A 21,394-nucleotide genomic window follows, 5' to 3' on the forward strand; every position below is an offset into this window, starting at 1 on the left:
ACGGGAGCCCACCCCCGGCCCCTCACCTCACGTCCTCCGTCTGGTTGTGCGGGGGCGTGGGCAGGGCCGCCAGCAGGTCTAGGCTCTTCACTTCCACGGCAGGCGCGTCTGGGCGAGGGAAGGAGGGAGAGCGTCAGGGAGCACCAAGGCCTGGCACGTGGAGCCAGACGCTGTCCTGCCGTGGGCATGCTGCCCGGCCCCGCCCCCGCCCGCAGCCCCAGCCCGCCCCGCCAGCCCCAGCCCCGCCAGCCCCCACAACTCGGTAACTCGGTCCCCGGCCCGTCAGCCCCGCCCCCGGCCTGCCAGCCCACCGCCCCCAGCCCGCCAGCCCCAGCCCCGCCAGCCCCAGCCCGCCCCAGCCCCGCCAGCCCCAGCCCGCCCCCGCCCCGCCAGCCCACCGCCCCCAGCCCCGCCAGCCCCAGCCCGCCCCCCCCCCGCCAGCCCCCCACCCCCAGCCCCCCGCCCCCAACCCGCCAGCCCACCGCCCCCAGCCCCGCCGCCCCCACAACTCGGTAACTCGGTCCCCGGCCTGTCAGCCCCGCCCCCGGCCTGCTGGCCCCGCCTGCCCCCAGCAGCAGCTTCTCCCACATCCCATCAGTGCTGCTCCTGGGTTGGCCAGCAGGGGGCACCGGGTACCCACACAACCCCCCCACCAGAGCTCACCGCCCCCCTCAGACACTGCTCCCCTGGGGAGGGGGCAGGTTGGCAGCTCCAGCCTGGGCGTGTAGCCCTCGCTCTCCTTACCCTTCCGGCCTTCGGCTTCCCGGGCCTGGTCCGGCTCCTTGGGCTGCTCGGCCAGCTCCTCCGAGGAGGTGACGCCGTTCACCATCTTCTGCTGCACAGAGGGGGGCGGGGTGGGGGGCAGCGAGGAGGGCGGGGTAGGCGGGTTGCTCAGGTTGTTCTGCCGGGAGAGGATCCATCATGGATGGTCACTGTCAGGCAGCACCCCCCCCCCATCCCTGCTCTCCTGCCTCCCGCCACATCCCTGCTCTCCCCGCCCCTCCTGCCTCCCCCCACGCCCAATCCCCGCCCCTCCTGCCTCCCCCCACATCCCTGCTCTCCCCGCCCCTCCTGCCTCCCCAGCCAGTGGTTCAGCTCTGTGAGTTCCCCCAGCTGGGGGGACTGCGGCCCGGGGCCGTGCCCACGCTGGGGCGGGCGGTACCTTGGTGAGCAGCTGGGTGTAGTAGTCGGGGACACTGTCCAGCACGGCGCTGCCGAACGCCCCCTTCAGCTGGCTCTTGCCGTTGATGGGGCTGCTGCCGAAGGGCGCGAAGAGGCTGCAGTTGGCTGTGATGGTGGGTTCCACCAGGGGCAGCAGGGAGAGCTCCTGCAGGGGGAGGGGGGAGAGATGCAGTCAGGAGGGGACGCCCCCGAGACTGCCCAAGCCATGAACGTGGGGGCAGCTTCTCCCCTCTGGGCTGGTACAGACAATGGGGCACCCCCCTCCGCGTTCCCCCTCGGTTTGTACGTCCAGGTGCGGAATTCAGTTTGTTCTGTGCACCAATATGGAGGTGACACACACCAAAAAGCAGGTGGTTGGGGAGGGGCTGAGGGGTTGGGAGTGTGGGAGGGGCCGGGGATGATGGAGGGGTGCTGGAGGGGGCTCAGGCTGGGGCAGGGGGTGATGGTTCCGGCCCTGGGATGCGGATGACGAGTTCAGAGTGCGGGATGGGTCTCAGGCCTGGCACAGAGGGGGTTGGGGTGCAGTCTGCCCAGGGGCTGTGGTGGGGAGAGAGGACTCTCCCCAGCCCCCTCTCGCTGCAGCAGCTCGGGGCCGGAGGAGAAGTGCCTCTTCCCGGCTACGGCAAGTCCGGGGCAGGTCCATGCTGGGGCCGGTGGGGAGAGGTGCCCCCCTGCAGCCCTGAGCCCCTGCATGGGGTTGAATAGGCAGCTGCGCGGCCGCACAGCTGGGAGGGAACCTAGCCCCCCACCCTTGGATTGGGGACCCAACCAGACCAGACTAGGCGGCCTTGGGAGACCTGCCAGTCCCAGCTCCTGGAAATGGCAGGGCCAGGTCGGGCGACGCGAGGTGCTGGGGGCACGCGATGGCGGGGTGGGGGGAAGGGGCGACGGCCGTTACCTGCTTCAGCTGCTTCATTAGGGCCTCGCTGGATTTGAGCCCATCCTCCTTGCGCAGCTTCTTGCGGGAGGCGGCCACCCGCTCCCCGCTCTTCTGGGCCCGCTTGGGCTTCGGGGCCAGAGGCTTCTTGCTGGCAGAGGGATCCTGTGGGGAGAGGGTGAGTCGTGGGGCTGCCTGCTGCCCCACCCCGCCCACACTGCAGGGCAGGGGCTGGGTGTGTGCTCTGAACACCGCTGCCTTTACCCCCCATCACACGCTGCCCATGCCCACACCTGGCACGGCCCCCGCTCACCTCTCTGCCAGGGGGAGCCGCCTGCAGCCTCTGCTCCAGCCCCGAGAGCTTGCCGTCGCTGTGCCCGTTGACCTTGGAGTGCAGCCCCTCGGCGGAGCGCTGCGACGCCAGCTGCACGTTCTTGGCCCGCAACAGCTTCTGCAGCAGCAGGTGCCCGGCCTCAGACCTGGCCCCCACCAGCAGCTGGCTGCCCAGCAGTAGACTGTGGGCCGGGGCGGGCGCCGGCTCCCCGTTGGCCTCGCGTTTCACAGCCTGGCCCCCGCCCAGCACGCACTGCGCTGTCTCCTCCTTGGGCTCCTGCTTGATGCAGACCCCGGGGGCCTCGGCTGGCAGGGCCCCCCCTTCCAGAGGAGAGGCCTGTGGGCCTGGCCTTTCTACCACCTGCCCGTTGACTTGACTCCCGGCCAGGCTCCGGTCCGGTGGCTTTCTCGCTCCAGCCGTGGGCTCCCTGCTGGGAGAGGAGCTGGGACCCTGCGCGGCCAGCTCCCAGCGGCCAGGGGTCCCAGCAAAGGGCTCCTCCCCTGTTTGGCTGGGGGGTGGCTTTGGGATGGTGGCCACCGGCTCCGCTAGGAGGCTGGTCTGGGTGGGCGTCAGTCGGAGCTCGGGCTGTACCACACTGGGCGGGGAGGGTTCCTTTGGCTCTTGGGGGCTCTGTTCCCAGCTGGGTGGGGGGTGCTGATGCACAGAGCCCAGGTTGACCATGCTCATGGGCGGCTGGACTGGGGCAGCTGCTGGTGGGGCAGAGAGTCTGAGCACCGTCTGCTGGGGACTACGCCCCGCCAGCGCCGGGGGCACCAGCTCCGCCAGCGGCGCTCTCTGCTGGCCGGCAGACGCCTGCTCCATGACAAACCCTGGCTGCATCTGCTCGGCAGCAGCGGAGGGGCCGGCTGTCCGGACCTGGAACGCTGTCCCCGGCTGCCTCGGCTGCTGGCGCACCATGGGGGCCTGCAGGGCCGAGGGGGGGTGCGGCCCCTGCTCAACTGACGCCTGGGCCTGCCTGAGTGCCTGGCTCTGCTGCAGCAGGCTCTGCTGGTGGCGCTGCACCAGGATGGCCTGCAGCTGCTGCGGGGTGAGGTGCCGCAGCTGTGGGTTTTTGGAGATGACGCCTTGCAGCTGAGCTCGGATTTGGCCCATCACGGGAGCCGACACCTGGCTCAGGATGCTCTGTGCATGGGACACCTGCGGGACCAGCATGCTGTGCTGGTGCTGCGCCGCCGGGCTCGGCAGCCGCTGGCCCACCAGCCCTTTCGGCTGCTGTTCTAGGCTCTGTGCTGGTGGCTGGCCCACAATCCTTTGCGGCGGCGGCTGGCCCATGAGGCTTTGCCCCTGGCTCATCATGCTCCCGGGCTGCTGTTGCTGTTCTGCCACTGAGCTCTGTGGGGCCAGCAAGTGAGGCCCCTGGGCAGGGTCCGAGTGCGGCTGCTCTGGCCTCACGGTGCCCCCCAGCTGCGCCAGCCCCCCGCTGTTCTGCAGTGGCGGATGAAGCAGGTTGCTTTGCTGCGGGCCCCCCTGCATTCGCTGCGGCTGCTGCAGCTGCAAGGAGCTCGCCATGGTCTGCTGCGGGGAGGGCAGCGGGCAGGGCTGCTGCTGCCCTGGCTCGGGCTGGTGTTTCTGCGGCTGCTGCTCTCCACCCAGGGGCGCCAGCTGCTCCTGGCTGGCCAGTGCCAGGGGATTGAGGTTCTGAATGCCCTGCTGCTCCTGAGTGCCCATGTGCGGCTGCCCCCCGAGGTCCTGGCTGCCCGGCCCACCCCCAGCGGCTGCCAGCTGAACCTGATGCTGCCCCCTGCCCTCGGCCCCCTCTGCGGGCAGCACAGCGTTCTCTGCCCCTCCCTGCTGCTCCTTGGTGGCCGTGCCCTGCAGGGCTGGCTGAACTCCCTGACTCAAGTGTAGCATGGAGGAGGACTGGCCCAGGGCCCCATGCTGTGGAAAGTGCTGTATCTGCTGCTTGGCAGCCTGCCCCTGCCCCTGCCCCAGCAGGGCCGGGTGCTGTGCTAGAGAGCTCTGCTGCTGCTGGGTTAGCAAAGTCCGTGACTGGCCCAGAAGTCCTGCCTGCTGCTGCTGCGCTGGTGATAAAATCAGCCGGTGACCCAGGAGGCCGTGAGTTTGCTGCACCAGCTGAGGCGAGCCCAGCACCCTCTGCTGGTGGGGTGCTAACAGCACCTGCCTCGGGGGGTTCTGGTGGCCTGCGACGCCCTGATGCTGCAGCATGGACACCTGGGAGTGCCCCATCATGCCTGCCTGCGGCTGAGGCGAGAGCTGCTGGACCAGGATCCCCTGCTGCTTTGGAACCATGGGCTGCCCCCCACTGCCCTGCTGGGGAGCAGGGGGCTGCTGCAGCGACGACACCTGTCCCAGCATGCTTTGCTGCTGCTGCTGCTGCAGCGACGACACCTGTCCCAGCATGCTTTGCTGCTGCTGCTGCAGCGACGACACCTGTCCCAGCATGCTTTGCTGCTGCTGCAATGACACCTGTCCCAGCATGCTTTGCTGTTGCTGCTGCTGCTGCTGCAATGACACCTGTCCCAGCATGCTTTGCTGTTGTTGCTGCTGCTGCTGCTGCAATGACGACACCTGTCCCAGCATGCTTTGCTGTTGTTGCTGCTGCTGCTGCTGCAATGACGACACCTGTCCCAGCATGCTTTGCTGTTGCTGCTGCTGCTGCAATGACACCTGTCCCAGCATGCTTTGCTGCTGCTGCAGTTTCTGAGCCAGCTGCATCCTCTGCAACTGCCTCTCCTGCATCAGCCGGGTGTCGGCGGCCAGCCCCCGGAGCGCAGGATTCCCGGGGAAGAAGCTGTTGGACGTGCCCGGGACGGCTGCGTTCCCCAGCTGCTGCTGGCCCATGAAGGACAGGCCCTGCTGGACCGCCATGGAGACTCCGCCCTGGGGCAAGCGCACGTTGCCTGCTTGCCCTGCCAGCTGGTTGGGCTGCTGGCCCAGGCCTTGCACCCCCACCATGGCCCCGGTTTGCTGGGGGAGCTGTTGCTGGACACCATGGGCGGAGAGCAGCTGGCCTGGGAGCTTGGCCATGAGCCGGGGGCTCTGCGAGGGACTCAGGGCCATAACAGCAGAGCTCTGCTGATGCTGCTGCTGCTTGTTGCGGTACTCGGCCATCAGGTTGGTGTGCTCCTTCTGCTGCTTCCGCACCTGCCAGGGAGAGGGCTGTCAGCCCCAGACGGGCGGGGGGCACCCAGCGACGTACCAGCCCGGCCCCCTCGCCTGCCACCGCCGCACCCTGTGCTGCCCCCTCCCCCGCCACAGCCATACCCAGTGCCGCCTCCCCGCCTGTCACATGACAGCCCGACCCCCCCCCCCGCGCATGCCATAGCTGCACCCAGTGCCCGCCCGGCTCCCCTGCCTTGCCCAGTGCCCCCCCATCACACGCCAGCCTGGCCAGCCTCACGCCACCTGCAGGTGAAGGCTCCCCCCCCACCCTGCCCTAGTCTCCTCCAGCTCTCCTCCTCCCCCCCAGTCCCCCACCTGGTCCAGCTGCTTCTGGATCTTGCTCTGCTGCTCCGTCACCAGCTTGAGCTTCTCGGCGTCGGCCTCGGGGAACTCGCGGCCGGCCTTCTTGGCCGTGCGCTGCTTGGCGCACAGGGCTTTGCGCGACTTGCGGTGCACGCCGATCTGCTCCTCCAGCACCTTCAGCTGCATCTGCAGGAGCTGCTGGGTGTGGAAGAGCCACTCCTCGTACTGCCGCTGGTCGGCCTCATCTGCGGAGGAGAGGGGCACTGGGGTGGGACGGAGCCGGGGAGACGCTCCCTTCCCCCCACTGCCCCCAGCAAAGATGGTTCCTCCCCCTCCCCTCAGCTGGGTCACGGGCTCACAGAAAAACCAGCATCTCCATTCGCAGCCCAGCCCCAAGAGGCCCATACAACCCTCCAAGTGAACCCCGCCCTGGCAGGGGGCCCCGACGCTGGACCCTCAACACCAGCTACTTACTGATGACACCCTGAGCGAAGGTGGGTGGGTTGGGGCGGGCCTGAGACGGGTCGCTGCCACTTCGCTCCTAGGAGAGAGGACGTGTTTACGATCACGTGCTGCCCCTCACACCCCACGCGGATTATTCTCCCCAGCCCCACGTGCTGCCCCCTGCCCTCCCCAGCCCCACGTGCTGCGCCTCACACTGGCAGCCTCCATGGCTGTCCAGCACTCGGGCCTTCTGCTGCAGCTGCCGAGGGCCCGTGAATCCTGGCTGCGAGAGCGATTCCCAGTGCAGCCGCCTGGGACTCATCTCACACACGAGCCCTGGCACGCCCCGGTGCTGGGTATTTGCTGGGCAAGGCAGTGCGGGGGCTCCCCGGGGCAGACAGCCACGTGCTCACCTGTCCGCTCCCAGCTGGGACGTGGTTCTGCAGTTCAGCCGTGGCCGGGGCCCCCGAGAGCCGCTGAGCCAGCAGGGACACCTGTTGCCTTTGGAACCAAACCGAGAGAGAAGAATGAGCCAGGAACCACTCCTGCCCTGCCCTCAGCTGCCTGCCCACCCCCTCCCATGTGTCCCCCCCTTACCTGTTCATCCCAGGGGCCACCCCAATGCTTCCCTGAGCCATCACCTTCTTGATGCCCTTCAGTGCCACCATCTTCGCCTTGGTGATGGTGTCCGTGATGTCCTCGGCCGCAAACTTATCCAGGTCTGCGAGGAGAGTGTGTGTCAGCCAGAGTCCACTGCAGGGCTCCCCCAGGCCAGGCAGCTGCTGGCTAACGCCCACTGGACTCCCAGCCCGCAGGGGGAACGGCCACCCCCCTGCGTGGGAGTCTCAGTGCCCCCAACCCAGAGGGGAGGTGCAGCTGACAACAGATGTGGCTGGAGGGTGCCAGCTGCCAGAATCCACGCTTGGCGGGCCCAGGCGGGGATAGCGGGCAGTTGGCTCAGGCCCCATCCTTGCTCATGCCGGGGGCAGGGCACAGTGTGGCACTTACCCCTCTGCAAGCTGAGAGGCGAGTCGCCCACGCCAAGACGCCCCACCCAGGTTGGACAGGGTCACCCCTCAGCTTCCCACTCTCGTTCAGTGCTTGGCCAGTCAGCTGTGGTCGCCCAGTGCCAAGAGGATGCTCCTCCTCCAAGACACGCCCCCCCAAGCTCCCTTCAAATGGCTTCCCCAGCTGTGGGGCCAGATCCGAACCCGGGACCGCAAGGCGTGCCATCCTCTCGAACCCGCTGGCGCCTACCTGTGTCGGGGAAGAAGCTGTTGGCCAGCTGCTGCTGCTGCATGACGAGCTGCTGGGGTTTCGTGCCCATGGGGGTCGGCTGCACTCCAGGTATCTGCTTCTGCACCAGCACCTGCTGCTGGTTCGGCTGCGGGGTCAGCGCCGGCTGGACGCCGTGCTGGGCCGTGGGGCCGTGGGGCTGGGGCTGCGCCATCGCCATGTGTGGGGCCAGCACCTGGCCCTGCTGGGGTCCCACCACCCGCTGCTGCTGCTGCGTCATTAGCTGTTGGGCGGGCACCAGGTTCTGCTGCCTGGCGATGAGGCCCAGCTGCAGCTGTTGCTGGGGCCCCAGCAGGCGGGGCCCCTGCCCATCCTGGGGCTGGGCCGGCCCTGCCGGGTGAGCCAGTATGGAGTGCTGCTGCTGCTGCTGCTGCTGCTGCTGCACAGGCTGGAGGTGCTGGGCGCCCCCCGGCAGCTGGGCCGACAGCTGCTGCTTCTTCTGCAGCTCCTTCTTCTCGTGCTCCAGCAGGTCCTCGATGAGCAGGGGCAGCTCACTGGCCACCAGGGAGCTCTCCATCTTCTCCAGGTCGTCAGCCGGCGAGTGCTGGGCGTTGGCCAGGCCCAAGGCCCCTCCATCCAGCTCCAGCAGGGCAGTGCTCTGGCCGGGCGCCAGCCCGCGGCCTGGGGCGGCATAGGGGCCCTTGTCTGAGCCAGAGGTGGCAGCTTGGCTGTTGGTAGGGAAGGGGGCTGTGCCGAGCCGCACGGGCCCCGCTCCGGGACTCAGCAGGTTCTGGCCACGCTTGAGGGTCAGGCCTAGGGAGGCAGCCATTTTCTCGGCCCCCTGGAGGGCCTCTGACTTGATGGGGACCGGGAGGCGGTCAGAGGCGCCAGTGTTGAACTGGCAGGGGGATGTCTTCAGGCAGCCTTCCTCCAGCTTGGGCTGGACACTGGCCGGCAGGGAGGCGGGCTTGGCTCCCAGGATGCTGGCCTGGGCCTTGAAGATCAGGTGGGGAGCCGGTGCCGTGCTGGAGGGGCAAGGGGTGGGCGGCAGCCCCTCCCTGGGGGGTGCCAGTTCTTTGGGCTCCCCAGGGCCCTTGGGGCAGGGCCCAGCCGGCTCCCTCTTGAGCAGAGCCTCGCGCTCGGCCTTCTCGTTGGCCGACTCCACCAGGCGCAGGTGCTCGTTGAAGATGTCCTTCTTGTCGCCTGTGTCCAGCTCGGGGTCGGTGTAGGCCAGCAGGTCGAACTCATCACCGTTCAGCAGGTCGTCCAGGTGGGGGTCGTTGGTCTCCAGGTTGTCCAAGTTGCCCAGGTCGTCGTCCCCCTTGGCCACGTCCGGGTCCAGGCTCAGGTTGGCCAGGTCGTCGTCCTCCAGGTCCTTGTGGGAGTCGAAGTCGTCGTCCAGGTCAGGCTCCACCGGCACCTCGCATGGGAGCCGCCCACCCTCCAACGCCAGGTGGCTCTTGCTGGGAGCTGGAGCCGGGACCGGAGCCAGCGGGGGCTCCATGGCGGGGCCGTCCTTGGGGCCGTCGGGACGCAGGCCGGAGCCGGAGGACGACGACAGAGGGCGGGGCGGGCCAGGCGGAAGCTCCAGGCCGCTGGGAGGCGGGGGCAGTGGAGGGCCGCTTTTGGGGGGAGGCTGGTGGCTCCGCTCAGCCCCCTGCGGGGAAGTGGTGGAGGGCGGCAGAGGGGCCGGCAGCTTCTGGGGCTGCAGGACCGGGGCTGGCAGAGGCATGACGGAGGCACGCAGGGCCTGGCTGGAGCTCTCGTTGCTGGGCAGGAAGAAACGTGGTCTGGCCGGGGGGCCCTGCTGGGCAAAGGGGGAGCCCATGCCCCCAGCCGCCCCCTTCTGGGCATTGTGCCGCAGCTCAATGAACTGGGCTCCCACGGCTCCGGGCGAGGACGGGATCTGCTCGGCAGGGCCCGCCATGCGCCCAGCCAGGCCCCCCAGCGCTGGCCGGCTGAGCTCGTGGGCAGGCGGCTGCTGGAAGCGGGCGGGGCCAGGGAGCCGCACGGCCGCCTGCTGCTGCTGCTGCCACATCTGCTGCTGCTGTGGTGAGGGCCCCTGGAACATGCCGCGTGGGAAGAAGGTCTGGGGGGCTCCCACTGACGGCCTGCAACACAGACAGGGAGGGTCAGGGAGTGGCCCCTGCCTCGGGCGTCCCAGGAGGTGCAGCTCCTGAGCAGCACAGGGTGCTGGTGACACCATCCGCCGAGGGCGGAGCCATAGCCAGGGAGCTCCCTCGCTCGCCCACCTCAGCAGGTCAGCAGCAGCTGCGGGCTCTGGAAGGGGACACGGGCTGGCCACACCCCAGCATGGCATCGCCCCGCCGAGGGGCTCCTGTCGGACGGGCTGAATCCCCCCGGACCTGCCCCCGCCTGATGGCAGGGGATGGGGGCTCAGCGATGGCACCCTGCCAACTGGGGCCTCCCAGCCCCCAACCCCCACAGTGCGGGAGCAAGAGGGGAGCGAGGCTCTGTGACTAGCTGGGCTGGGAGTGAGGACTCCTGGGTTCTATTCCCAGCAGGGTCACAATCTTGCTGAGTAACAGTGGGCCTCAGTTTCCCCATGTGTAGATGAAGGCGGGGTCTGATGGGTGAGTGCAGCAAGCCTGGAGCACCGCTGGCTCCAGCGGCCGGGAGGCCACGCACCTGCCGTTGAGGTCCATGGAGGAGGGCGTGGCGGCGGGAGGCGGGCGGGAAAGCCGCTCGTCCGGTGCGAAGGCTGCGGGCACCATGACTGGCCCGGAGAGTTTGCTGCTGCCAGGGGCCGCGGGCAGATTCCCGAGGGCGCTCTTGTCCTGGGAAGGAAGGAAGGAAGGAAGGAGTGACTCTACCTGTGCCCCGACTCCTGCAGACCACACCCTCGCCTGTGCCCTTCCCCTCCAGCTCCGGGGGATCCGGACTCTCCTCCTGACCCCAGCCTGAGCTCAAGCTCCTCTGCAGCCGGCGACTCCTGCACCTCGCTGCCCTCGTTCGGGACTAGCCCCAGCCCCACGCGCTTTATCTGGCGACCCCCTGCAGCAGGAGCTCCCCAGGTGACAGGGCAGGGCTTGTCTAAGCGCTATGTTCATCAAGGGCTGCGATGACCAACCGGCCCTTGGGGCCAGGCCAGCCCAGCAGCCCTGGGGCCAGTACCATGCGGCCCGTACGGCTACGGAGGTGTTTGTGTGGCCCCAGCCCCACCTGTGCTGGCTGGTAGGGTGCCAGGCCCCTGAGCTGCTCGAAGGCCTGGCTGCTGGCTTCGGCGCTCCACGGTGCCTGGGAGGAGCTGGTGGCGGCGGCTGCACTCTCCTTCTCCTGCCGCAGGTTGTTCCTCTGGATTTGCTGGCGGATGAGGAGCTCACGGAGTCTCTGGCGCTGGGAGACGAGGGATGCACCATTACAGCAGGGCCCAGATTGCACCCTGGGAACTCTCCGCCCTACCCTGAGCATCTGGGGGACGGAGCAGGGACAGGGCACCCATGGCAGCTTGGAGACTCTCTGCCCAAGTTGACTAGACTGACCCAGTGGGAGGGGAAACTGAGGCACGGAGAGGGAGAGGGCCTTGCCCAAGTCATCCAGCAGGTCAACGGCAGAGCCGGGAACAGAACCCAGGTATCCCAAGCCCCCGGCCATGCAAGTAAAGGCGACTAGAGGGCAGAGAGCCATTTCCCTGGCTCCAGCTCTCCTTGTATCCTCTAGGCGATGTCACAGTGTCCCTTGGATCAGCCCCCACCAGCACTCCCGCGTTCTGCGCCTGGCTCCGGGAGGGCAGTGGGATGCAGTGGTTAGAGCAGGGGGACTGGGAGCCAGCAGTCCCAGCTCTACCTCTGATTCACCGTGCCCGGGCCAGCGCCCCCAAAGCCCAGTTGCCCCCAAGGGCTGAGGAGAAAGCGGAGCGCTCACCTGCCTCTGCTTCTCCAGCTCCGACTGGCTGATGCCGCTGACGGCGCCCTCCTGGCTGACTGGCAGTTCGGGCAGCTCCCGGCTGGGGAGACCAGAGATCCCCGACGCCACCTCGTCCCGCTTGTCGGCTGGCGGCGCCATCCCGGCTCGGGGCAAGTAGGTCAGGGAGCCGTCCTGCTGCTGCTGGGGGTGGGGGGGCTGCTGCGGCAGCACCGAGGGGGGCCGCAGGGGAGAGAGGCTGTAGGTCTCAGCAGGGCAGCTGCCAGGCCCCAGGGGGCTACCGGCCTGGTGGAAGCCGGGCGAGGAGGCATAGTTGGCGCTTTGAGGCTTGCCCATGGGCTGGCTAGAGGCGAAATGGCTGTTCATCCCGTGGGGTTGGTGGGAGGGGGAACCCTTGAGGGGCTCTGCGCCAGCTGGGGGGAAGGTGAACCGCATCTGGGCCTGGGTGCCAGGGAAGACGCTGGCTCCGGGGGAGCGGGCGAAGGGGGGCTGCTGGCTCCCCGGCCCCTTGGAGTGAGGGTCATTGGGCTGGGCCGGGGGGAAGCCCCCGCCAGCTGGGGGATTGTGGGAGACTGGGATCGATTTGAAGCCGGAGTCGGGCATTTGGGGCCGTGGGGGCTTGTGCAGGGGGGCAAAGGGGTCCCGGGACTGGGGGCGCGAGGGGGGTCTGGAGTAGGGGTCGGGCGACTGGAAGCGAGGGGTGACGGGTGACTGGCAGCAAGCCTCATTGGAGAGCGGCCGGGGGGTCAGAGGGGACTGGGAGCTGGACTGGGACTGCGGGCTAGCGGGGACGCGGGAGAAGGGGTCGGAAGGCAAGGACCTGGGGGGCAGGGCACAGCAGCTGTCGGGGGGCTGTGGCCGGGGCGTCAGGGGGGGCTGGGCATAGGGGTCCGAGTAGCAGGACACGGAGGGCGACTGTCTATAGAGGTCGGGGTGGCTGGGAGGGGAGGGGGCCAGAGCCTGGGGGTGGGGATGCGCCAGCCCTGGGCTCTGTGGCTCTACCTGAGAGACCCGTGGGGTCAGGGGGGCTTTGAACACGTCGGCTGAGGAGAGGTGGGACGGGGAGTCGGCGTAGCCCATGGCGGCCACGTAGCCAGGAGAACACACTCCCGGGCCCCCTTCCTCCTTCTTCACCTGCAGCCCCCCAGCCTCCAGGCCCCTCTTCTGCTCCCCGAAGGGAGGGGGCGAGAGCAGGGGCTCGGGGGGCCTGGCCCCGGGGCTCCCCGGCACCGACAGGTTGTCCAGAGAGCCACTGAGGCAGCGAGGTTTCAGGAAGGGGTCTGGAGTGGAGGGCTGGTGCCGGGGGGTCCCGGGGGAGGTGGGGTGGAACTCCGGAGGCTGGGGGCCCAGGGCCGGCCGGGGAGCGGGCAGGAGCTGCTGCTGCTGTGTGGGGAAGGGCTGGAAGGCAGCTCCGGCTGTGGGGCTCTGGCCCAGGGGCGAGGGGAAGCGGGGCTCCAGCGGGTAGGGGGGGGCCAGGCTGTAGGGGTCGTGCGAAGGCACTTGGGCTGGCGACTGGGAAGGAAGCTTGAGGAAGAGCTCGCTGGACTCAGCTGCTGCTTCGGCGCCAGCAGGGGACTTCAGGAACCCGTCTGCAGAGCCGGGCAGGGCCACCGGGCTGTTGATGTAGACAGGCTGCCCCGCAGCACCAGGCAGTGCCCCCTGCTGGGGCGGGATCCTCAGGTGCAGCGAGGGTCTCTCAGGCTTGCGCAGCACCTCCCCTTTGGTCTGCTTGTTGATTTGGCTCTCGGCCTGCTGCAGAGACAGCGCGGGATGGGGGTCAGCTCGCCAGGGGATCCTCTCTGCACTGCAGAGAGCCCAGGACGGCATCGGGTCGGACCCCCCCGCCTTGGGCTGTGGATGGGGGCTAGGGGCAGGGAAGGGAGGATCCGGCAGAGTCAGAGGAGGGGCCAGTTGCTCCAGTCTGGGTCCCCGAGAGGCCCAGCCGACGGGGCACCCACTCTGCCAGGCAGGCCAGAGAGGGGCCCCACAAGGCTACCGCCCGTGTCCTGAGCACACTCCCCCGGCACGTACCTTCTGCACCTTGTTGATGCGATGAGCTGCCCGGTTATCTTTGGCCTTTTGCTGCACAAAACACAAATCAATTCTCAGAGCGAGGCAGAGAGATCCCCCGCGAGCAGGTCGCGCTCGCCGGCCACAGCCCCCAGCGGGGAACGGGCCCGCCCCGGAGACTCACCAAGTAGGGGGCTTTGTCCGGGGCTGGGACCTTTCTCCAGAGCTTCATGATCTGTTTGCAGCGGCTGGACCAGTCTGGGAGGGGGACAGAGACTGATGTTACGATCGGCCCCGAATCACCAGCCATGGCAGCCTCCAGCTGGAATCTCTGGAGCATCCAGGGTTTATGTGCCCCAGCTGGATCAGGGCAAGTGCGGGACATCCCCCCCAGCCTGGGCTCCCCAAGATGCATTTCCAGGGGCTTCATGCAGCCAATGGAGGCTCACGCCAGAGAGCTCTATGGGTAAAGAACTTCTCAGCCAACGCAGAAATGTCATGCCAAGAGGACTATGGGCAAGGAACTTCTCCACCAATAGGAGAAAGTACTCAGTGCCCTCGTACCAGAGAGGACTATGGGTAAGAGCCAAGACAAGCTGGTTCCTGAGCACCGCTCTCTCCCCCAGGGGGCAGCCAGAGGGGCGAGAGCAGCTGCCTACCTGGGTAATCCTGCTTGAGGCTGGGGAAGTTCATGTTGGCATATAGTACAGGCGAGATGGTGGACAGCTCGCCCAGCTCCTCGTCCTTCTCCCAGCGCTGTAGGCTCCGCTGGTTGTAGGAGAGCCCATCCCCCTCACCCTCCGTGGTCGGGGTGGTGGGTGTGGAGGGGGTGGTGGCAGCCGAGCTGCTGGCCCAGGGGCTCTCGGGCTCGCAGTGGTCTGGGCTGAAGAAGCCACTTCTCTCCCTGCACCGGGGAAAAAGCACATGGCTTGAGTCATCAGGGCTGCGGACAAAGCCCAGGGCACATGCCAGCTGGGACAGATTCCCGCCCCTGGATTGAAGTAGCAGCAGCCCCCAGCTCCTTAGGGACCCGAATTCACCCCATCTTCTGAAGGACCTTGTGCCCTCCCCTCCCATCCCTCCTAAGGGCACCAGCACTGCCCGCCTGGCATGCACCAACATACCTGTTATCAAGGAACGGGGACTGGCAGACTCCCGAGTAGGACTCCATGGGGACAGCGGAGGAGAGTGAGCCCAGAGAAACACTACCTGTGAGGGAAGGCAAACCGTGTGGCAGAGAACTGGCAGTGAGAGTCAGAGCCGGCCCCCCCAATCCCCAACACCCCCTCCCACCTGCCCCCATGCAGCTCCTAGAGCCAAGCCAGGTGAATGCCTAGCTCCTAAAAAGAGTCCTAACACCACTCTCCTCCCCCCTGCCCCCAGGAATCACCCTATTTATTGCACATAGGGAAACTAAGGCATGAGAGGGGTGACCTGCCCACAAATCACATGGCACGTGGTCTATGCAGGAAACAGAACCCAGGAGTCCGGTGCCCCAATGCTGTCCTCCAGCCCCTAGATGGTGCTGCCTCTGCTCAAACCAGGCTGCATAGCAAGGGGCTGGAGATGGGACCATTTGCTCTCCTGTGTCCTGCCAGGAGTAACAGACAGCGCCCCCTGCTGGCCTTCCCTCTCAAAACCGGCCCCAGAGGGCAGCCCTTTCACACCAGGAGTTTTTGGAGGGAGGCTGTAATTTATCAGCCACTCTCGCGCCACACAGGGGATAGACAGGTCACCTTGTAGGAAGGGCCTCTGGGAGAGCTGCGCCCGGTTGGGGTCTCGCCCTCCCATGCCGGCCTCCATCCCTGCCGCCACACAGTTCAGCTGCTGCTCCCGCTCGGCAGAGCCCAGCACGTCCTTGAAGAGCTGCTGGATGTCCTTGCTCTCCATCTTGGGCAATTCTGGGGAAGGAGGAAGATCACAGTGAGCACAGGGCTGAGGAGCTGCACAGCCTTACGCCCCATGTGCAGATCCACCCCGTCCCATTCTCACCACCTGCCAGGGCAGAACTGAGGTATAAGACTTCCCCCACACTGTACGTCAGTTGCGCAGCTGGAAAAGGAACCCAGGAGTCCTGACTCTCGGTCCCCCCTACTCTAACTACTAGGCCCCACCCCCTCCCAGAGCCCTTTTGAAGCAGATCAAAAGGCACCTGGTGCATGCTGAGAACAGTCTCACACCATCCCCTGCTTGGTCAGCAGCTGTTCTATGCGACAAGCTGTGGGGCCTGATCTCCCCAGAGCACCAGGGGCTTCGGCAGAGGGGAGCAAAGGGATCTGACTTGCCCGCCAATCCCTAGGGATCCCTCACAGGACTGAGCCACTAGCCTGGGAAACTGGCCTGGGCAAGCCCCTTGTCTTGGGAATAGCCCACGACACCCTCTGGGGGAGCTGACACCAGGCTGGCAAGACTCGTTTTGGGCTCCAGTACATGTTTGCTGGGGCTCCACCCCCTCCCATTTCACCCCAGTGACAGGCACTTGGGAGGCCCCCTCAGCTTGGGGCCCTGGTTCAACTGTCCCCTTTCCACCCTTCTCGCCAGCCCTGGCTGGCACCAGCACAGAACCGAGGGAGATGTGAGGGGGCGTCCGGCGGCCTGACCTTCTGTGGGGATCTTGTCAAGGTCAGAGCTGAGAGCACCCTCGCCGGGTGTCGCCGGCTTCTCGCTGTCCCCAGGATCCGGAGAACCTTTCGGCTCCTCTGCCCCTGGGAGACAAACACACACGCCACCCACATCACACCAGCTCAGCACCTGCAGCCAGGGGTGTGCCGCTGGGTATCTTCCTGCCCCATCCCACACACAGCCCCCAATACAATGGGGGTAGACATGCCATGGGGATGACTGGGCCATGACCCCCACCCCGTCGGGGGTGGGCCGGGGCCGCGGCCGCGACCCCCACCCCGTCGGGGGCGGGCGGGCCGGGGCCGCGACCCCCACCCCCACCCCGTCGGGGGCGGGCGTGCCAGGGCCGCGACCCCCACCCCCACCCCGTCAGGGGCGGGCGTGCCAGGGCTGTGGGTGACCCCCCCCCGTAACTGGGAGCCCCCCCCTCCTTTCAGCACTCTCCTCCCCTGAAAAGAGTAAGAGCTGAGGGTGATATTCTAGGGTACATCTCTATGGCTCCGAAGGTGGTGGAACCACTCTAGGACTCCAAGCCATAGAGACTCCAGAGTCCTCCAGGGCTGACCATAGACGCACCTTGCCTAGATAATAGCCCACAGCCATAGAGCTGTGGCTAGAGTGCATGGCTGTGATGGATAGAGTGGCACAGCTCTATGGCCACAGACTGGTTGGAGAATACACTCTAGGCAGGATCTCTATGATCAGGGGAGTTGGTCAACAAGATGGGGAGCTCCAGGCTGGTTGAGGTTATACAAATGAGGTCATGCATATTCAGATATTCAAATAAGAGGGTCACTATTTGCATAACTTTTCTAACTCTCTCTACCAGCCTGCCATAGTGCTGAGTCCTGGGAACATCCCCCAGCCACAGCCCGGATGCCAGCTGCCCCTCCCCACCCGTGGGCCAGCCCGGTGGCAGGTGCTCACCTGGGTCCTCAGCCTTCGCTTCCGCCCCTTTCGGGTCCTCCTCTTGGGCCACCAGGGTGCTGCTGTCCATGCTGTCATCCCCTGGGGGGGGGTCACAGGAGGGGGACGCTGAGCCAGCACACGGCCCCTCCCTCCCGTGACACCAGCCCCTTGGCAAGGGTGATCCCCGGCTCCTGGCACTACCCGCCCCAAGGGCTGGCGCTTCCTACACAATCCAGGTGACCATGCCCAGCCCCATAGATCCCTCACCACCAAGCCAAGTCCCACCAGCCAGCCCTGCACCCTGCCAACCTCCACCCAGAAGCCAAGGACGTCTCTGCAGCCCCCTTACCTTTCAGATGGGCAGGGGTCTCCTTCCCATCTCCAGGCACCCTCTGGAGTGTTCCGGGCACCCCAGGGTCCACCCTGGGTCTGGGAGCACCCTGACCAAAGGGGGGACAGGCAGCTCCATCCCCCACACCCCCCGCGGCCAGCAGGGCCTTCCGGCTCAGGTCCATGAGCGCCTTCCCGAAGAACGCTTCCTGCCGAAGGAGTGGGGAAGGGGACGGGAGGGAGCCAGGGGACACGTAACAGAGTTAACAGAGGAGCCAGACCCCTTCCCCACCTCTCTGCCCAATGAAGCTCCCCCACTCTCCCCTGCCCCTCCGCCCCCAGCAGCGGGAGCTGACACGTCCCTGTCCCGCCGCAGCCTGGCTTACCTGGAGGTAGGCAGGGAACATATCCTCCAACTTGCTCTTCTTCCTGCCTCGGCGTTTCTTCTTCTCGTCGCCCTCCGTGGCGCCCTGCTCCGCAGCACCCTCCACAGGGATCTCCGCCGGCGCCCCTGTGAACAGCAGCTGCCGTTACTTCCACCCTCCTCAGGAGCCTGGAGACATGGGGCCCTCCTGGAACGAGCCAAGCCTCGGGCGGGGGTTTCCCCATTGCCGCCCCGCCTCCCTCCATGAGATCCCCAGAACTAAGGGGGGCGGGAGGCAGCGTGTTCTGTCCCAGCTGCACCCCGCGACACAGAGGTTAATGGGCCAGGTGCTGCTTGGGTGCATGCGACTCCTACCGTCCTCCGGATGCCCCTCGGCGCTCAGCACCTCGCGGCAGGCCTCCACCAGCGCTGCCGAGCCCTTCTTCAGCCGGGTATGGGACTTCCGCTGCCGCACCATGAACCCGCCGATCCCTGTGGGGGGCAGAGGAGCGGTGGGCGGTTACAGGGGGAGGCCTCAGCCCCGCTTGGCCAGGGTGGCTTCACTCCACAGAGCCCAGGGCACCCTCCGGCTCCCACCCTGATGGGCGATATCCAGCGGGACGGCTCCGTCAGCCACCATGGACAAGGCTCGGAAGAGCCCAGCCGATTCGCCGTCCCGCCGTCATGGATCGGCGCAGGAGCACTCACCGGGGCGGTAGGGTTTCCGCTTCCTCTTCTTGCACTCCTCCGAATCCTCCAGCCCCTTCCCCGAGTCCACGTCGGCACCCCCGTCCCGGTCGGGGCTGGTGGCAGCTTCCAGCTTGATCTCACACTCCATGTGCTCCACGCCCACTGCGCACGGGAGGGGATGAGACATCAGAGCAGGACTCCCCCATGCCCCCCAGCCGCGGAGGGAAAGTCAACTGACAATCCAGACCCCCTCCCAAACCTACAGCCAGCCCCACACATTGCTAGCCGAGCTGTGCCCCTTCTCCGCACGACACTGCCCCTGGAGGAGCCGGTTCAGCCCATCAGTGACAGGGGGCCCCCCGGGTACCCCGCTCTCTGGAGCATCCTCCCCCTCACCAGCCGTGGGCCCAGCAACAGCTTCCCCCCACCCCACCCCACCCAGTTCTCCCCTCCCCGGGCGAGTCTCTCCCTCTCACACCTGCACCCCCACCCCCACGCACATGCCCCTCCTGCCCCCCCGCGCTAGAGGCTCCCAGCTGCAGCCACCTCCTCTGGACACAGCGTAGGGCCCACCCCTCACAGCGCCCTGAGCAGAGACCTGCCCTCCCAGGCACTGCGAGAGCTCTCGGGTCGGTGGGTTCCTGAGTGCTAACCAGGCCTGGCAATGAACCCAGGCATCCTGGCTCCTCTCCGAGCGCAGGCAGCAGGCACCAGCACACCCGCGTACCGCGCCAGCCGGCGGTGGGGAGCGGGGGCCGCGGGAGGGGAGCGCACCTTCACCCTTCAGCAGGTCGTCCCCGTCCAGATCCCCGTCCTTCTTCTCGTCCGTGCCCAGGGGGTCGCCCGCCTCCAGGCCCCCCTCCCCATTCAGGGTGCCCAGCCGGGTCTTGCGCTGCCTGCGCTTGTGCAGGGGGGACATGGACAGGTTGCGCAGCACGGCCATGCCTGTCTCCGTCAGCCAGACGCCTTCGAAGCGGAAATACTGGGGCTCTGCGGGGGGAAGGAGGCAGGGCCAAAGGACAGAGTTAGGAGCACACACTCTCCAGGCTGGCCCAGTCAGGATGCCTGGGTTCTATTCCCGGCTCTGCACTGACCCACTGGGAGACCTCAGGCCAGTCCCTGGGCCCCTCTGTGCCCTTGGTCTCGCCCGTTCAGACTGGGAGCTCTTCAAGGCAAGAGAGACTCCTGCCCCCCTGCTCCATCTACTGGATTCCACAACACTCCCTGGAGCCGGGAACGGAACCCAGGAGTCCTGGCTCCCAGCCCTAACCGCTAGACCCCCCCCCTCTTCTCTCAAGCCGGGAACGGAACCCAGGAGTCCTGGCTCCCAGCCCTAACCGCTAGACCCCCCCCTTCTCTCAAGCCGGGAACGGAACCCAGGAGTCCTGGCTCCCAGCCCTAACCGCTAGACCACCCCCCCCCCTTCTCTCAAGCTGGGAACGGAACCCAGGAGTCCTGGCCTCTGCAGCACACCCCTCCCTGGGAAGAAGGTGACGCAGCCCCAGCAAGCCCAACTCGTCTCAAGCACTGGCAGGGCTCAGCCCCCCCATGGCAGCTTCTTCCTTCCAGCTGGGAGAGGGACGGACCCTCCTGTGCCCCCCGGGCTGAGGGCCCGGTTCAGCCAGAGGCCCTTCGAGGGGGCAGGGCGCGGGGCATGTGCTTGGGGCGGCGAGTGCAGCTCGGTCACGGGGTGGAGAGCAGGTCCCCTTCTCCACATGCTTACCCGGCTCCTTGATCTTCACTGGGATGATCTCTGGGGGGGCCACTGGAACTGGGGAGGGAAACATACAGTGGTGGGTCCCCACGGCTCCCTGGCCCACTCCCCCCACTCAGCACCCCCCCTCCCTGCGGCCCCAAGCACCTGCCGCCCGGCGCAGGGGAGGCATGGACCTACCGACTGGCTTGACCACGTAGGGCTGGCAGGAGCTGCAGTCGAAGCCCTCGTCTGCCGCCTGTTCCACCTCCTCCTCCGTGAAGAGATTGTTGCACACGGCATGGAGCCACCTGGGGGGGCAGGGATGGGTGAGGGACGGGGCGCAGGGTGGGGACAGGCGTTTGGCTCAGAAACTCCCTTCGATGCAGGTCGGATCCGCTGGACCGGGCCAGGGCGTCAGAGCTCTGCTGCTCCCAGAGGCACCCCCACATTAACCCCGAGCGCCCCGGGGAACCCTCCCAGTGCCTGTGCTTGGGACGTCGCTCTGTAGGGGGGCCAGCCCCAAACAGGGAGCTCTTCAGGGATAGCAACTCTGGCCTGTCGGCTGGACCCCCCGACGGCAGGGTCAGGGCTGAGCACAGCCCCATGTGTCCCCCCGAGGCAGAACCCTGCTCCGGATCGGTTACACCTTTCTGGCCCTAACATTTTCAGAGACCTTTCAAAAAAATAACCCACCCAAGAATCTGCAGAGAGCCTGAAACAATAGCTCCTGGAGGCACGAACTGACCTGACTCCTCGCAAAGGCTGTTGACTCTGAAACCTAATGGTGCCACAGGGGGCATATCGAGCAGTGAAGATGTGTGCCAGTGTGGATTAGGTCTAAGGAGCAGGGATTAGGAGGGCATATTTCACTGTCCCAGAATTCCCAGAGTCAGGGGCCAGCCACAGTGTTTAGGCCCACACTGCACGAAGCAAGGGGGCTTGGCACGGGCTCCAGGAGGCAAACACCGACTGGGGTGTCAGGCCCCTAGGAGATGCTATGGCAACCGTGTGCAGCCCCATGGCTAGCTCCCCCCTTCCCCCGGGGAGACAGGGGCTGGGCCTCACCGGTCGCAGTGCCTGCACTGGATGAGCAGGTCGTCTTCCACGTACTTCACCCGGCAGACGGGGCAGGTGACAAGGCTGGCGCAGGGGGCGCAGTGCGTGTAGTTGTTCTGCCACTCACAGTGGAATCCAGGGGAGCCTGCCCCACACTGCACACAGCACACGCACCTACCAGAGAGACGGGTCAGCAGCAGCACCCCACTTCATCCCCTCCATCCCCCCGGCCCACGTCTCTGAGAGCCCCCCTGCCTGCCCCCCCGCGAGAGCCCCCCAGCCACTGCCCGTCTCACGCTGCACTGCCCCCGC

At 67.1% G+C, this 21,394-nt stretch overlaps 1 protein-coding gene across 3 annotated transcripts in view; it reads right to left on the reverse strand.

Annotated features, from left to right (window-relative positions):
* KMT2D (lysine methyltransferase 2D) overlaps positions 1–21,394 on the reverse strand; it is a 47,442-nt gene that overhangs the window by 8,668 nt on the left and 17,380 nt on the right. For 2 of the 3 annotated variants that reach the window (XM_044995413.1, XM_044995411.1), the window contains 28 exons: positions 21,092–21,256; positions 20,225–20,334; positions 20,054–20,101; positions 19,105–19,320; positions 18,349–18,492; positions 18,016–18,132; positions 17,663–17,787; positions 17,296–17,485; positions 16,965–17,045; positions 16,016–16,120; positions 15,152–15,316; positions 14,540–14,624; positions 14,075–14,319; positions 13,600–13,673; positions 13,437–13,487; positions 11,406–13,157; positions 10,704–10,877; positions 10,170–10,318; positions 7,542–9,631; positions 6,882–7,005; positions 6,698–6,785; positions 6,315–6,381; positions 5,853–6,085; positions 2,373–5,519; positions 2,081–2,224; positions 1,163–1,327; positions 745–901; positions 27–108 (listed from right to left, as the gene is read on the reverse strand). In XM_044995413.1, the coding sequence (XP_044851348.1) occupies positions 27–108; positions 745–901; positions 1,163–1,327; positions 2,081–2,224; positions 2,373–5,519; positions 5,853–6,085; positions 6,315–6,381; positions 6,698–6,785; positions 6,882–7,005; positions 7,542–9,631; positions 10,170–10,318; positions 10,704–10,877; positions 11,406–13,157; positions 13,437–13,487; positions 13,600–13,673; positions 14,075–14,319; positions 14,540–14,624; positions 15,152–15,316; positions 16,016–16,120; positions 16,965–17,045; positions 17,296–17,485; positions 17,663–17,787; positions 18,016–18,132; positions 18,349–18,492; positions 19,105–19,320; positions 20,054–20,101; positions 20,225–20,334; positions 21,092–21,256 (10,293 nt within the window). The remainder of the gene's footprint in view (positions 1–26; positions 109–744; positions 902–1,162; positions 1,328–2,080; positions 2,225–2,372; positions 5,520–5,852; positions 6,086–6,314; positions 6,382–6,697; positions 6,786–6,881; positions 7,006–7,541; positions 9,632–10,169; positions 10,319–10,703; positions 10,878–11,405; positions 13,158–13,436; positions 13,488–13,599; positions 13,674–14,074; positions 14,320–14,539; positions 14,625–15,151; positions 15,317–16,015; positions 16,121–16,964; positions 17,046–17,295; positions 17,486–17,662; positions 17,788–18,015; positions 18,133–18,348; positions 18,493–19,104; positions 19,321–20,053; positions 20,102–20,224; positions 20,335–21,091; positions 21,257–21,394) is intronic. The other variant, XM_044995412.1, reaches the window with a different exon arrangement.

This window comes from Mauremys mutica, chromosome 20 (genome assembly GCF_020497125.1).
Source record: "Mauremys mutica isolate MM-2020 ecotype Southern chromosome 20, ASM2049712v1, whole genome shotgun sequence".
NCBI lineage: Eukaryota > Metazoa > Chordata > Testudines > Geoemydidae > Mauremys > Mauremys mutica.